Here is a 16,597-nt window from a genome sequence, read left to right as displayed (position 1 = left end):
TCTATCTATCTATCTATCTATCAATTAACAGACAATTCGTCCCCCAGAGCGAAGGTTGTAATGCTCCTCTGACTGGGTCCCAGTTTGAAGACCCACAGGGCTGCCTTGGATTTGTAGCACAGAAGAGCAACCCTTTTTTATGCACACAATTATTTAAAAAATATTGTATAAAATTACCTTCAGGCTATGTGTATAACTTGTATATGAAACATAAATAAATTTTGTGTTTATACTTGGATCCCATTCAAAATACTGTATATCTCATTATGTATATGCAGATATTACAAAATCCAAATATATCTGAAACCTGAAATATTTTTCCAGGTATTTCGGATTAGGGATGCTCAGTTTATGTAAGGCAGGGGGAATGCAAATGTTTACATGTAAGGGATGCACACTAATCATGGAGCTGGAGAGTGACACAGATGCAAGTAAGAATTTCACTGTGTTCTCTACATGTGACATTAATGACTATATAAACCTATAAATATCTCCTACTGAGTTGTTAACTTCCACCCAAAAAAAGACTACAGCTAACAGAATGTCATGATAAAAAAGATGCCTTTGAGCTTTCAGTAATTAAATAATTGATGCATTTTGTAAGGTGAACATGTCTCATGTACACCAGTATTTTAAGAGTTAACTCTCGTTAAGAAAATAATTCTTCAAAATGACTTTTAAAACAATACATGTTTTTAATGATTATGGAGAACAAGTAAACAGTAAACATGGAAAACTTATCAACACGCTACATGAGGTCATTAGAAGCACTGCAGTAGCCTTTTCTTAACCAGGCAGTAGCTTCAATACAATCTGCCTTTTCCACACATTCAATGATTATCTTTCTCTCAGTGTAAAGTTCTATGTATACCTTACATGTATCTTGTGAGCACAACCAGTATAACAGGAATGCATATGGACAGATGGGCACTGTTTAGAAGGAAGTTTGTTTTTTTGTACTACTAAAGTCTTTGTTGTGTTTTGGTTATTATTAGTGGCAAAGTGATTAACTTTTTCTCTATGATGCTGCAATGGGCATGTGAGGTGAAACCCCAGTACAATTCATTAGGCTTTTAAACTATAGTACTTCCTTGCTGCCTTCATTGGAGCTTAGGTTTTACAGTATGCTTCATGGTCTGAGGTCAAAGTTGGACATTAGTCATAAGGAAGAATTGCCACATGTTCATTGCAGGAAATGTCATTGTCATGTTTGTAAAAATTATTCAGACTTTGTTTCATGGGTTTTAGATGTCATAGAATTTTGTGGTCAAATTTTGGTTTTGTTATTAAAATGTTTATAACAATGTTGAAAATAAATAATTTTCTCTAGTGATACAGTATTGTTTATTTTATGGACACTACCATTTTGAGAATTATTTGCTGCTAGGCAGGGTGAACCAGAAGTGTGCAGCATGTGACATTACCAGGCTGAAGTTGTAAATGTCAAGCCGTGCACGTTTTGGTTGTCCAAATTTTGGATTCTCGCAAAAGTCCTTTGTATCCATTCTTTGTTGGATTAAATTTGTGGTTATGAATATATGTGCCTTGCTTTCTGACGTATAATTTATCTGTGATTATGTTTCATTTTTATATTTGGTTCTCAAACTTTCCACACCATTTCCTGATTGTGATTTTTAATACACACCTAACTTTCCATCATACAAATTTGACTCTTGGCTTGAAGTTTTTGACCTATCAACATCTCCTAATTCTAGTTCTATTCAAAGATGCTGACCCCATATAGTCAGTACAAGCACAGGCATAGCTGGGTCAAGAGTAAGTTGACATGGAAACTATACTCAAAGATAAAGGCATGAGAGAGTAAAATTTAGGCAAGAGTAATTATGTGTGAAAGTGGTATAAGAGATGAGTGTGGGACTTTACAGGGGTATAGTCATGTAGTCTTGTCTGTCATTTTGTATCTCAGTATAAGTTGCTGATTTTTTTTTTCTTTATTTTTTGGAGAAACCAAACACTAAATTTTAGCTTCAGTTTCTTAATTATGTTTAAGCTCATTTTTCCAACTGTGCCTGTGCTTTTACTCATTATTTTTTATATTTTTGAGCTTATTTGTTATTTAGTATTCCTGTTTTCTGTGTTTCCTTAATGCTGTTGCCTTTAAGTTTTTTTTTAAGTACTAAAGTATTCTATTACTCATTTAGATGCATTTAAATTAGAAGAAGTCCAAGCTGACTTTATTTTAGTTATGAGATGAAGTTGTTGTGAGCTCAACATAATTAAACAGGTAGCTTCCTATTTTTCAGGGTAGTGTTAAAAGCCTGGTAGTGTTTTTACTGTGTGTTGTTCATCCATATTTTTTATCTTCCTGCTGTCGACTGAAACTACTTTACTTACTTAGCAGCATGTTTATTATTATTATTTTTATATTTTGGTACACGCTGCTTGCAACACACTCACAATACTTAAAAACAACCGAAGGAAAGCCATAGAACGGCACAGTGTTATAGACTGATCCACTTCATGGCAGAATGCAACACTTGCATTCGCACAACGACCAGGAATGTTTCAACATACATAGGTCATGGCTGCTATTTTAATCTTAGGACTGATCTTTTCTTCCAAAGCAAAGCAGTCAAGTATGAACACCTTCACAAGAAGCAACAAACATATTGGTGGACAACCCATCTTCCCATATTATTGCAAGCATGTTATTGTGCCTTTGGTGAGAAAAAAAGGCTTGTTCTAAAAGGGACAAAAGATTGATTGGCACGGTGGATGAAACATTTAAAGAGAACTGATAAAGAATAGTCAAAAAAGCACTAGCAGTTTGGAAACCAGAAAGTCAAAATGATTGTAAAACCAAAACAGAAACTCAAAGACAGCAATTACATAGTCAGTCAAAACCCGAGTACCAAAAAAGGCAAAATGGCAAAAAAAAGTGATATTGTTTGTACAGTAAATGTATTAAAAAATTTGACATGCTGTGAGATGTATACCTCCGTCCTATATAGGAAATGGAACCGACATTGTGTATTACATGGCCAGCAGAGGAGCAACAGTAAACAATATTTCAGGGCTCATGTCAAAACAATAGCAAAATTACTTCAACAGTGAAATGTCCCAGTGGTGTTGCATAATGATAAAAACAATATGAAAAATAAAGAACTGTCAATTTAAAATTATGAAATAAATACAAACTGAAGCAGAACATCACGATGCATAAGTCAGCAAAAATTCAGCATGCTGAACATTTTCGTCCTATACATTTATTTAGAATTTTCCTGCTTCCTATTTTCTTATTGCTTACGTCAGTCAGACAGTCAGTCAGTCATTTTCCAACCCACTATAGTATATATTCCAATTTAATCATGTATATTTAAAAAGCAAATGGGCTCACAGTTGACACTGATGTATTGATTACTTATTATTGCTTATTTTCCATTCACAGCATAACATATGAGACATACTGTTTATAAATAGCAAAGTACAGTATGAAAAATCAGACATACAAAATATTAAAAAAAATAAATAGGTGTAGAAAAGTCGTTAGAATGTAAGTACATATTTTTCATCTGTTCAATCATATTCCTCATTTGTTGTGTTCATTCTTTCAAATCCCTTATTCCATTTTAAACTTGCCTCGTCTCACCACCAATGAAGTTGCTTCACTTTTGACAGCAGAAGTTCTTAAAAAAATATATATTATATGTAATTGTAGTAGTAGTAGTGATAATTGTAATAGTTAATTGATTGTATTTGAATGCATTTGGAGAGTGCCAACAATGCTACATGTTGGTTGTATTCATTTAAAAGTATTGTTCCTGGACAGCTGGGTACCTTTTTCATAGTGTAGTCATTTACATTGCAATAAAGTAGCATTTATTTATTTATTTATTTATCTATCTATTTATCTATTTATTTATTAGATTTTCATACATAAAGGATTCTTAAATGTTTTACAATATTAATAGCTAACTAGACTTACAAAAATGAAAAGCAAAAAAACAAAAGAAGAAGAAAATTAAAGAACAGTTATTTATTAAAGGTCTTATAAAACTGGAGATGTGGGAAACATAATGGCCAGCCTAGTAAAAAAATGCAATGGTCAGGTGGCCAGGGAGGAGATTAAAACAGAATCTCTTAACTGATTCGATGCTAAGACAAAATAAACCTCCAGAGGTTCCAAAGCCAAAAGACTTCTTAGTCTCCTCTCCTTAGTTGCACATAGCATTACCATCAAGTGAAAAAAAAAAACTCACAAAAGTAGTGGTTGGTGACCAATCTGTAAAACAGTTAACGGTCTCTCTTTCTCCCTCTCTTGCATGTTCCTTTCTAAATTGCATTTAAATACTGAGAAATGTGTAACATTTTTCATTTTGCGGAACTTCTTTTACATAGTGTGGTCACTCTGATTCTGTTGCACTCTTTTCACTGTCAGGCTCTTTCTAGCTCTTCTCTCTGTACAGAGAAGACCACATTTATAATGCTGACATTCTCCTTTTTGCTCACTGTGTGATAATCTCTCTAGCATACCTCCCAGACCTATAAAATACTTTTCCTGAATTGCAGGGCATATTTTGCAATGGAGCAGTTCTTTTAGAAAGGGCCGTCTTCACTCTTTAATAGCTTATAAATGGATAATTCTCTCAACATAAACAGAATGTAGTCCTTACTTTTCAAGTAAATGTGCTTTAATGCAAAGTATTATAGTCTTAGAACAGTCTTAGGCCAAACCTTATTTTCTTTCCACATATGGCTTTTATTTCTTAAAACATACTATATAACACACTATACTGTGTAAAAAAAACATTCCTTGGGCTGTTTTACCATTTGTACATTCACCCATTTTCTAATCTATAATTCAGGGTCACGGAGCCAGTGCCAGGAGTCCTGGACCCAAGGCGAGATCTAACCTTAGATAATGTGATAGTTGGTATTTTTTTAATTGTACAAAATTGTATTTTTATTGCATTGCTAATAAACCTATAAGACATGGAAGGTGCCATTGAGTGGTTTTGCCTGTATTATGTTCTGAGCAACACTGGTAGGTGTGCTCCTGATTTGGACAACTCTAAACTAATTTGCTGTCTAAAGTCTCTGAAACCTTTGCACATCTATTAATAAATCTTGTCAGTGGATATTCTATATTCCAAGTAGATTCGTCTTTGATACTAACAATTATCAAAACTGTAAGGCAAGGAGAAAATATTAATTCTAGGGCACAGGCCATAAGGGAGGAAAATTGTTTTAGGCTTTTTGGTATTTTGATTAGAGGCAATATTTATTTTAACTGAGTGTTGGAATATTGCTTGGGAATGCTGATCTGTCTGCATTGAGTTCTTTAGTTTAATGTCTTTTGAATTTTTTGGGGGATGGTGAGTTAGTAGTAGCACTGACTGTGGAATAGCAGACATTTCATGACTTGGAGAACATCATTACAAAAGTCAAAACGTCATGTTTTTTTTTTTTGGAACGTAGGCCTGCTCTCTGGTTCATTTCTGTTTTTAAATAAACTTAAAGGATTGACTTCTCTCTCTGACTGTTAATCTGATGAGTGGGAATAATTTTATGTTGTCCTGTTTTCTTTTATATTTCTGTGCAAATGAAAGGAGCAAAGCTGAGAACAGTGAGTGATTGGGTCTCTTTTGAGTCCAAGAACCAAAAAGGATTTTTGATAGTCCCAGATCATGTTGCTACTCCCCTTTCTTATGGTGACTGCTCCTTGATTTAGCCTTCCTGTCTTAGTTCCTAGCAGTCATCAAATCTCAGTGTACTTGCTGACAAAAAATTTAGAGAATTACATGATTATTTTGTTGCTTGAATTACAACATACTGTATGTATTCATATTACAGCACTGTAGACCCACCAGTGATCATGGCTTTTATATGCATATATTTCTTCTCCAAAAAGGTGTGTTGTTTTCATTTTTTGTATCTGCATCATCAATCTGTTATTTTTTCCTTTGTTTTACAGAATATGATGTTCCAGCTGCTACAAGGGCTTGATTTCCTTCACTCACACAGAGTTGTCCATCGTGACTTGAAACCTCAGAATATTCTTGTGACAAGCAGTGGTCAAATAAAACTTGCAGATTTTGGCTTGGCACGCATCTACAGTTTTCAGATGGCACTTACCTCCGTGGTGAGTAGCACTTCATTGATATTTCTTCCTTGTTTGTATTTTGAGAGAACATACAACATTCGGTCATGTAATTATTATCAGTAATTCCAGCACCATGCTAGTATGGTATGTCAATAAATTTTACGGAGTGTATTGGAGGTTGAATACAGGGATCTCTTTGGAGTTTTCTGTGACTGAAACAATAAGAACTGCATGATCTTGAAAACAACAAAGACCAAGGAGATGATTGTGGATTTCTGCAGGTTTAAGCTCCCCCTTCAGCCTGTTAATATCCGAGGTGAAGACATTGAGGTGTTGCAGACTCATAAATATTTAGTTGTCCTCGTTTATGACAGGCCAGGATGGTTTGCAAAAACAGATGGCCTCTACAGAAAGGGGCAGTGCAGGCTCTTTTTCCTTAGAAGACTTGAATCATTCAACATATGTAGTCGTCTGTGTTCTATCAGACAGTCATTGCTAGTGTCATCTGTTTTGCTGTCGTTCGTTGGGGAGGCAGTATGACAGTAAGAGGCTGGACAAGCCAGTGAAGAAGGCTGGCTCGGTTTCGGGCAGGACAATGGACTCACTGGGAATTATGATGGAAACGTGTATGGGGAAGAAGGTACAGGCCATCCTTAACAATACCAATCACCTTCTCCATAACATTATGGCAACAGTTGTCTTCTCTCACTGCATTGTAGACCAAAATGCTTTAGAAGATCATTTGTCCTACAGCCATGAGATTTTTGTAATGATGTTAGAAGTCAATACAAGTGATTCATGACCTAATCATCACTTTCCCTTCCAACACTGAAACAATTGACCTATTTGTACTTTTATTTATTTATGTATGTATGTATGTTTGTTCTCTTTGCTTTTATAATAGTTTTTAACAATTTTATTGATGTTTTTGAGCTACTAGATGCCTGAATCTATCTATCTATCTATCTATCTATCTACTGTGATATTTCTGAATTGAAACATGTTTTCCAGTTTCTTTTCATCTGGTTGAAATAGTTGCACAATGCTTAGGATAAGATGCTCTACAAATGTTTGCACTGCTGAGTATCTAAAGGAAACAGACATGGATACTTAGAGAAGGTGTGAGCTCAGGTAGCCATGGTCTCTGCTTAGTTCCCTCTCATATCCTGGGAGAATGTAACATATTTCCTCCCAGGACTCCTCATTGTATTACTTGCATGGCTTCAGGTGCTAACATTTATTACAGTACACTGCATAATATTCTTCTCTCCTTCTCTTGCATGACTTTGTGCTTTATTCTCTGCTAGCTGAGTCCTGACAGTGCCATCCTAGTGATGCCCTTGGCCCAGTCAAACTCTTGTGAGCCATATACTACTTTACACCAGCATTATGTGGAATCTCATAAATGTCATTGACTGTCATGTTATGACTGCGTGCAATATTTATTCAGCCAAACCAGTGAATATAAAAGGTTCTACTGCCTTTCTAATGATTAATTAACTGGTTTGTATTCTTATAATACATTAGGAAAGCCATTGGTATTACTACAGCTTTGTTATTGATTGAGTTTTACATGTGACTTAAAGGGCTTTTCAGAAAGTGAAGACCACAGTGATATTGAAAGGTCTCCACAGCTGGTTCATCAGGGATTGTCTCTGTTATCTATTTTTTGTGATTAAATCTTCTTCCAAATGGCCTTGACTTTGTAATATCAAGTTGTTGGTGTTACATGCTGTTTGCCAGTGAATGATTGTGCCCCTGGGATGTTATACTTGGCATCTACTGGCTTGGTTCGTTACAACTGAAACTTCTGTAGCTGTTACTTTCTTTGTAATTTAAGATGTATTCCTAAAGAAATTATAATAGTGTGATCAAGGCCCTAGCCAGCTGTTCCACCTGCTGTCGATCTGCACTGTGCCTGAGGCTGATCTATTACAGCATCTATTTTCAAAATTCATTGTTTAAACACTCACACCCAAGTGTTTTGGTCATCAGAGCAAACTGAAAACCTGATTCCCCCCAAGATATTTTTCCTGTTTGTTTTCCAAACCAAACTTGAATTGAACTTTTACTGTTGCATTCCCTTTGCATTCTTGTTTCAGTTTGGTTAAGAAGAGTAGATAAAATTCTATATTCTTACTCCAGTACAAATCCTACTACTGGCTACCTTATCAAAACTATAACAGTGAAGCCTTGATATCTCATACATAAAAACCTGCAATGTCATTTTTATGAGGTGGCTCAATGCAAAGCAGTGTGATATTCATATGGTGACTCTTCTGTCTTTTAGTTTCAATTCTATTCAATTCTAGACCAATTTCTTTGCTAATTTCAGCACTAGCCATTTAGCAACATCTGTGGCATTGACTAGACTGTCTTTTGAGAGTTTTGCATTGATTATGTTGGAGCATTTATTTGATTATTTACTTAAGTGCTTGATTGTTGCTTTTATATCTAGTCCCTTGTTTCCAAACTCTCCTGTTGACTTTGTGTGTGCACAACACCTAGCTAGTTTTTTGAATCCCACGTTTTCTTTCACATTTAGTACTAATATTATTGGTTAGTTGTGTATCTTCTCATATTTTTGTCATATCATATGGCTGCCTATAAATCCAAAGTAAGTGAACTTTAATTTCTCCATGCCTGAAAAGGTTTTTTGCCTTCTCAAGTGAAATGTTGTCTGATAGCCATTCCCTTTCATCATTAACGTGTGTGTTAATCTCGCAGAGTATGGTTAAGTTTATTGTGAGTAACTGCACCTACTTAACATGACAACCAAGTAGAAAGTTTTAATATTCAGTGAATTTCAATTTCAGGTTTCTTAATGAACTCACAGCTGCCTTATGCCTTATACCATACCTTTTAATTTTTTATTGTTTTAGAAATTATTTGATTTTTCAACATTATTTACTTAAGTAGTCAGGGTCACAGTCATATAAAACTTTAACACTGATTGTCTACTGTCATAAGTGCTTTGAAAAATGGGAAACAATACAAGTTATTGGGAATAATCAAATATAGTAGAATAGCTTAGTGCAAAAGTTTTAGTAGAACAGGGCATATCAAGATAGAGTGAAGATCATCCAAAAATACTAATTAAAAATAATGTCATGAGAAAATTTCAGAAAGCAAGATGTCTTAAAATATGATTTTCTGGAAAAACAGAGGTAAAAACAACAGCCTCCTTTTGTGCAAATGCTCTTTTTTAAATGCACCTTCCTATAAAAATTCCATACAAACAGTTTTGATTCTGAAGCATTTGTTTCTGTTTTTTTTAAAGATGTTCTTTTTTTACCTCTGTAATGTGATGAATAAATAAATACAACGCTGTTTGGACTGTCATAGTTATCATAGGAGCCAACCCAGAATGGAAAACCAGTCCATTGCAGAGCCCAATCTTGCAGTTTCAGTACAGTATGGCTTATTTACCTAACCGTACATGTGTATATAATGAATCAGAAAAAAAAATGAGCATCTGAAGAAATGCTAAATAGACAAGAGGAGAATGTTGAAAATCCACAGAGACTGCCTTTGGTTCTGTAGTTGAACCTACCGTATGTCACAGTGCCACTGTCATTTACAGTAAATATAAGAAACAAATATGAATGGTATTCTATTGTTGGCTGTGTATCTGCTAAAGAAGGACTGCTAGTTGTTCCTTTAATAACAGCCTTGTATACATGTAATAAATTTCTATAAGTTATACCTTTATTTTTAATGTCAGAATTCTTTTTCAAGATATATTTGTATACACTGTAATTAAATATTGTTAAATATTGTATGCATAATGTGTTGTCAGGAACTATGTAGAACAATCAGAAGTGGCAAGTTGGAATAATTGCTGTCAAGTATTAAGTTTCAATGCACGTCACAAGAAAAAAGTAAAAGATAAAAAACAAACAGTTTTTTAAGTATTGTTTTGAATGGTAAAGAATGGTTTGATATCCTTTGAACATGTTTGGACCATTTTTCCAAAGATTCATGCCTGTGTGTCCGGCTGTTGGTGCATCTGTGGTAAAATTTTGTGGATCTCTAGAACAAATGGGCCGGTTCTTATATAATTTTCTGGACAGCTTGCACTTGTTATTTTTAAAAACTGATTATGTTTTTGGCATATTGTAGCTATTCAGCTTTTACCTTTTAAAGTTCAAAATTATTCAAACTAATATCAGCTACAGCCAAACCACTTCTCATAAGATTAGAAAATTTGGTGTGCGCATGTAAGATTTTTAAAGACTTTTGTGATTTTTTGTGTTCAGTATCATCATTGAGCTTTGAGCTTTTAAAGTTCAAAGTGTTTAAACTCAGTAGTCACAACAGCTAAACTCTAAATACAAAAAAATCATTGCTTACGTTTGAGGCCTTTACTAAACAACCCAGATGTGCATTTGATTTTACGTACTTTTTTGTTTAAAAATGTGTTCCTGCTTGAACTCAGTACCTACAGTTGGGGTTCTAGCCTCCAGACCATTACAGATCCATAACAGATGCAATAGGTTTCTATTCGTTCTTCTCTAATTTTTAACATTTTAAATGAAGCAAAGGAGTGCAATTAAATTCACATAGCTTCATTCATTAATTGTTCAAATTTAGGCAAAACATTTTATGCCAAATACTTAATATTTTTAGTACATAAATATTAATTACTTCTTTTAATGGATTTGCCCATGAAGCAGATTAAAATTTGAAAATACTCTTCAGTTGTATTGCATCTTGTATTTATTTTGATAAATGCACACTGTATACTAAAATGTGGAGAAGGGCATGCTACTTTGATGGCCATGCTACATTTTGGACTGTTTTAAGCAATAGATTTCAGCACATGGAGGAGAATCAAGCATTTTTCTGTAACTGATATTCCATTGCAAGAGTGAAGACCTGTTCTTCTGACACCATCTTGATGAATTCCTTTACCAAAAGGAGTAACCATACTCTGAGTTAAGCTTACACTATAAATTGTCTGCCAGACTTAGCTAAGGTGATGTTAAACAAGTGTCTAATGTGCTTGATTCCAATGAACTTTTAAAAATTCATACTTCAGAGTCAATGCTGTTCTACTTCAGCTATGTTTTCTAGAAACGCTTTCCAGTTCATTCTTAAACTAACAAAATGTTATACATTAAAGGCTATAGAAGTTGGCATGAGTTGGTCCTTCTGCTACAGACAGTTTTGATAAAATCACAAAAAAGAAGAGCAAGGACAGATTTGACAGCTGTTTTTCCAAATGGATCTGTAAATTGATAGGGAGTGGCTTATTGTTTTACATTGCTTTTTTACATCTCTTGGCTTGGCGGTACATTTTTCTAGGATTTCAACTCTAGTAAATGTAGATTCAGTTAAATAAGCTGAATATTTCAAATTATCCAAGCATTGTACACTCTTTTGGGTGTTCTTTGTGTAAGGCAGTCCGCTGTAATATCTCTTTTCATGTTAAGGTTCCCCCTTGTTAGCCAGGCAATGTTCTAATGCTTCGCAGTAAACTATTGAAATGACAAGCAGTGCTGCAAAACTGGTTACACGCATAACATAGTCAAGCTGTCAGAAATACACAAAAAATCTAAATGCTAATGGCCAAATAACCTCAAGTTTCTGTACAGTTACTATAGAAGCTTCTGCCTCCGATGAGTTTTACACATTAATGTCTATTCTATGTTAGTGAATAGGCAGCACAATCACTGTGCTGCCAGGTGCGTGGTTTTCCAGGGCTGGAAGGAAATCTGTTAACGGTTATCTGTGTTTGAGCTTAGTAGGGCGCTGCAAAATAGCAAATTGAAGACTGCTGACTAATTTGTGAATACCTCCTGTGTAAGTAACTATCAGTAACACCTGTGAGAAGTGGAATGAGTAAAAGTACAGGCATTTCAGACTGTCATAGTCATATTGTAAAACCACACCGAGAGTCACATTAATTGTATGCCTTTTAATAACGATGGGGTTGATAATCTGTGTCTTAATGTTGACTAAGAAAGTTCTTGAAAGTATTAGTATGAATGGCACATATTTTACTTTATTCTTTCAAGTTGTTCAGTTTATCTGCCAGTTTTAAACTAACCGAATAAAAGAGCCATGCAAGTCCCATTTGTACCAGTCACTACTTCCTAGAGTTTTATTCTTATTCTTAGTTACTTCATATAGCAATATACTTTAGAAATATATTAAAGCAAATACTGCAGCTGTTACAGTATTCTGTGACTAGCTGTGTTACCCACCTAACATGGGTTGAAATCTTAGTAATCAATGTAGACCTTGTTTTTTATTTGATATATAGGTTGTTCATTTGGTCTGGTATACTAATATGCACCCAATATGTTTCCCTTGCTTTTTTACTCTTTGGATAGTGCTGCCCATTTTCAACAACTTCCTCTTAGTGTCACTTGTCGAACTGACTACGCTGTTAATCAAATTATTATGCTGGGGAAATGCTATAGTGGTCACTACCGCATTTCCCTGGTTTTCCAACTCAGACCTTGACATGTCAAGACTGTGGTTGCCTCACATACACATTGATTTATTGTTATTTTCAATTACAGCTATAAGCGTAGTTACGTGGCCTAAACGGGTTCAAGAAAGCCTCTACCACGCTACAGTTGCTGGCATATAACATCAGACAACAGAATAGGCCAATAAGACCAATTTTTTTATTTTTAGACTCGTATTTGGTATTTTTATTATTCTTTTTGATTTTATTATCATTTCTTGTACATGTTTTGCCTAATTTTTAAATTTTCTTCCTAACCATAGCAACTAGATGGACACACAGATAAATAGATACACACATTGATTTCTCTCTGTTCAGCAGTTACACTCTTTTGGATGTGCTCAGCATTAACTTTTGCAATGCACCTCTATTAGAAAATATTTTATTAACATATGTAGTAATATAATGCATCTTATTTTTCATTCCAACAGATGGCTCATCATAAACAGCACTTATTTTACAAGTCTCATACCAAATAGCATTAAAGTGAGACATGGCAACCAGACGAACACAGCGATGCAGAGACACACACAGACACTTGTCCTTTTATTAAGGTGGACTATTTTAAACAGAAAGTTGAATAATGATAAAAAATAAATGACGTTAAGTATTCCTTCTGAACAAAATGGAAGCAAACAAGCTTACAACAGTAACTATCAAAGTGGTTAGAAACATCTTCTTTTGTTCTTCTTCTTCTGTACCTATTAACATTTTATACGGGGTCACGGTCAGATTGGGGAGCATATATTAACACAGCATGTTGCTGCACCCACCACATGATGAAACAGCTCAGGATCCTGGTTGGCAACCCCACAGGCAGACTCGCGATCCAGTCCCACCCTCCAGAAATGACCTGCCTCAGCCAGGTGTTACGTGGGTGTCTCTTTGGTCTGATCCAACAGCTTTGGTCCTCAACAATGAGGATTCTGCAAGCCAGATCACCCTCATGGAATCACACCACATGGCCATAACTGACATTCCCTCGCAATGCAGGTAAAGTGCATCATTTGGTACTCCATGAGCAACCGCTCATTCAACACAAAGTCAAACCAGCTGTACCCAAGGATTCTGGGACACAGTATCAAAGGAGTCCAGTCTTTGTTTCAGGTCACTGGATTGCGTCCATGTCTCGCAACCATATAGGAAGACAGGGAGCACCAGGACTCTAAAGACCTTCGTACTTTGGTTAAGATATTAGGTGCGCCACACACCCCTTTCCAGCGATCTCATGACCCCCCCATGCTCTCCCAATCCGTGATCATGGCTTTCCCAAGCCATGATATCCAGCAATTTTGAGGGGATCCCACAAAGTCTCAGGATGTCCCACAGGGCAGCTCAATCAACTGGTCAAACGCTTTATGAAAATCAACAGAGGTTGCAAAGAAACCCTGCTGGTATTCGTGTTTGCTTTCCATGAGAACCCTCAGTGCCAGGATGCAGTCGATGATAGACTTCTTAGGCATAAAGCCAGACTGCTGGTAGGTGAGCAAATGATCACAGATCCTATTGAGGATGACTCTAGCCAGGACCTTACCTGGCACTGCGAGCAGTGTTATGCCCCTGTAGTTGCCACAATCCAAATGATCAACCTTCCTTTCCAGATATAGATGACAAGTCCTGTTTTCTAGTAGTTGGGATGATGCCCATCTCCTAAATGAAGGCAAGGATTGCTTGCAAAGCCAAGAGAACAGCCTGGACAAGTTGACCCCTGATACCACAGATCACTGCATCCTTCCCTACCCTCAGCTAGTTCATCACTTGTGCAATCTCAGTAAGATTGGGTGGTTCACAGCTAAGTAGAGAATCATCCTCAAGAACTTTCGACCCAGAGATGTACAAAGTCCTAACCAGAGGATCAGCTTTAAACAGCTGCTTAAAGTAACAACTGCAGTGTCATTCCATAAGGACTGTTCCATCAGCTGCCCTGACTGCAATGGGGTCACTATTTTTTTTTTTTTTTGACTAGAGGTTTCAGCATGATTTTTATGGCCAGATGCCTTTCCTAATGCCCTAAATGGAGGTTGGACAGAAACATCTTATGTAGATGGAAAATAGTTCATAGAGTAACTTTATATTAACTTAAAAAATGAATAACCTTATTTAGTTAATGTTGAAAGTGAGCAGTTAAAAGCTTTACCTCATAGTAAAGTCTTACCAAAAAGAATGTGTGATAACTAGTTTGCTGCACATACACAGTCATAATATGGAGTAGACTTTGCTCTAATAAACATTCAGACCCACTAAATGCTCATAATTTCTCAAAATCAACAGTTCACCCTCATTTCCCACTGAATATGTACAGATTTTTTTTAACAGAGGTTTCTTAACTGCCATGCAAATTTCAGAATTTCAGTTATTTTAAAAGCAAGTAAAAAGAGAAAAAATGTGCAAGAAAATTTTTTGTAACTGTTTTATATATAATATATTCTCGTGAGCTCACAATGAAGGTGAAGACTAATGCTTTCTGTTATTTAGCCATTTTCTGGTTAGTTGAATTTAATTCTTTAATTTTGTTTAGACTAATAACCTCATGTATTAATCCGTTCTCTGGGAGCATTAGAGACAAAGTATACTGATATTTTTTGTATGTGATTACTGTACATTTAAATTTTCAAACCAGCCAGCTCCATTACAATGTTGGTTGTATGATCTCACTAGGTATCATTTGGTCCAAAGAAGAAGTCAACTATGAATAATGTGCCAGTGCTTAGCAGGGTACATTTACACTTCATTCTGAATCACCAATTATCCTAATTTGTGCTAATTTATATTATTTTGTATTTTCTTTTCACTTTTCTGTTTCCTCTGTCAATCTTCAGTGCTGTACAGGGCTGGTTCTGGGTTCTTATTGACTACCACACATCTTTTGCCACTTGTTTCAATGGTGCTCTCAAAATGACAAAAAGTGAAAAATATATGGGGCCAGCACAGTGGTGCAGTGGTAGCGCTGCTGCCTCACAGTAAGGAGCCCTGGGTTCTCCTCCTGGGTCCTCCCTGCGTAGAGTTTGCATGTTCAAGTCTGAGCTTCGAAAGACTTGCTTCACTGAATGCTTTAGTAATTGGTAATGTCAAAAGAATTAGGAAAAGATTCGCAAATGGTGGTATTAAAGTATATTTTGAAAAGTATCACTTGTTTTTTAAGAGGTCTACAGTTCCACATATCAAAATTCTGAATGTCATCAACTTATTATGAAAGAGCTGAATACCTTCAAATTTAAAAATTGTGCTTCCTTTGTTAATTTGAAGAGCAAAATTAAAATCAAAGTAAACACATGTGATTTCTCAAAATTCACAAAGCAATCTTAGTAAATTATTACATTCACTTAGACTTCAAGCTTTTCCTTATTGGAATTTAATCCTGTATTAGCAATTGCTGGATAAAACTGTACTCTGAAGTTTCTTTAGGGTTTGTAACTAGTTCATATGGACCTTTATAATTAAAAATGAGGGCCTTGTTTCTTCTCCTTAGGTGTCCCTACATTCACTTCTGCAGGTAAAGCTTCTGCATCACTAGCATATTTAATGAATGTCCTGTCAGATCTGACTGCACTTTGCAATTTAACAAGCTTACACATCATGCTTACCATGTTTGCCCCACTATCATACCCATCTAGTCCTTGACTATACAGAATGTCTTTTAAAATTTCACTTAAAACATAATTACATAAACCTTCTTTAATGGTGTCTAAAGCTGTATAAAATCAGAGAAGCAATTCTTGAACTGCAACATTACAATTGTCAGTATTCATAATATTGACAATTATTTTGCCATTAAGATGTTAGGAAAATGGTCAACTAGAGTTTTGAATGTTGGGTGAACTTAACTGTCATTTCATTACAGGTCTGAGTAGAATGGTACCCAAGTAAGAGCTTTCCAATTATTAAATGACAATCCCGTATTTGCTCTTTCATCAGCCACTCTACAAAAAAAAAAACTGAATGATATTTCAATTTTATTTTTTAAAACATGTATAGTAAGACACTGCTCCAGCCACCAGAACTGCTACTGGTACAATGTTAGGAAATGTAATTTAACTGAATACTTTGTTAAAGAT

At 35.4% G+C, this 16,597-nt stretch overlaps 1 protein-coding gene across 2 annotated transcripts in view; it reads left to right on the top strand.

Annotated features, from left to right (window-relative positions):
* cdk6 (cyclin-dependent kinase 6) overlaps positions 1–16,597 on the top strand; it is a 206,501-nt gene that overhangs the window by 63,002 nt on the left and 126,902 nt on the right. For both annotated transcript variants that reach the window (XM_039737230.1, XM_039737229.1), the window contains exon 4: positions 5,936–6,103. In XM_039737230.1, coding sequence (XP_039593164.1) covers positions 5,936–6,103 — 168 coding nt within the window. The remainder of the gene's footprint in view (positions 1–5,935; positions 6,104–16,597) is intronic.

The sequence above is a fragment of the Polypterus senegalus genome, chromosome 15 (assembly GCF_016835505.1).
Source record: "Polypterus senegalus isolate Bchr_013 chromosome 15, ASM1683550v1, whole genome shotgun sequence".
Classification (NCBI taxonomy): Eukaryota; Metazoa; Chordata; class Cladistia; order Polypteriformes; family Polypteridae; genus Polypterus; species Polypterus senegalus.
Note: the sequence above shows the minus strand (reverse complement) of the source record. Positions and strands in the feature narration are given on the sequence as shown.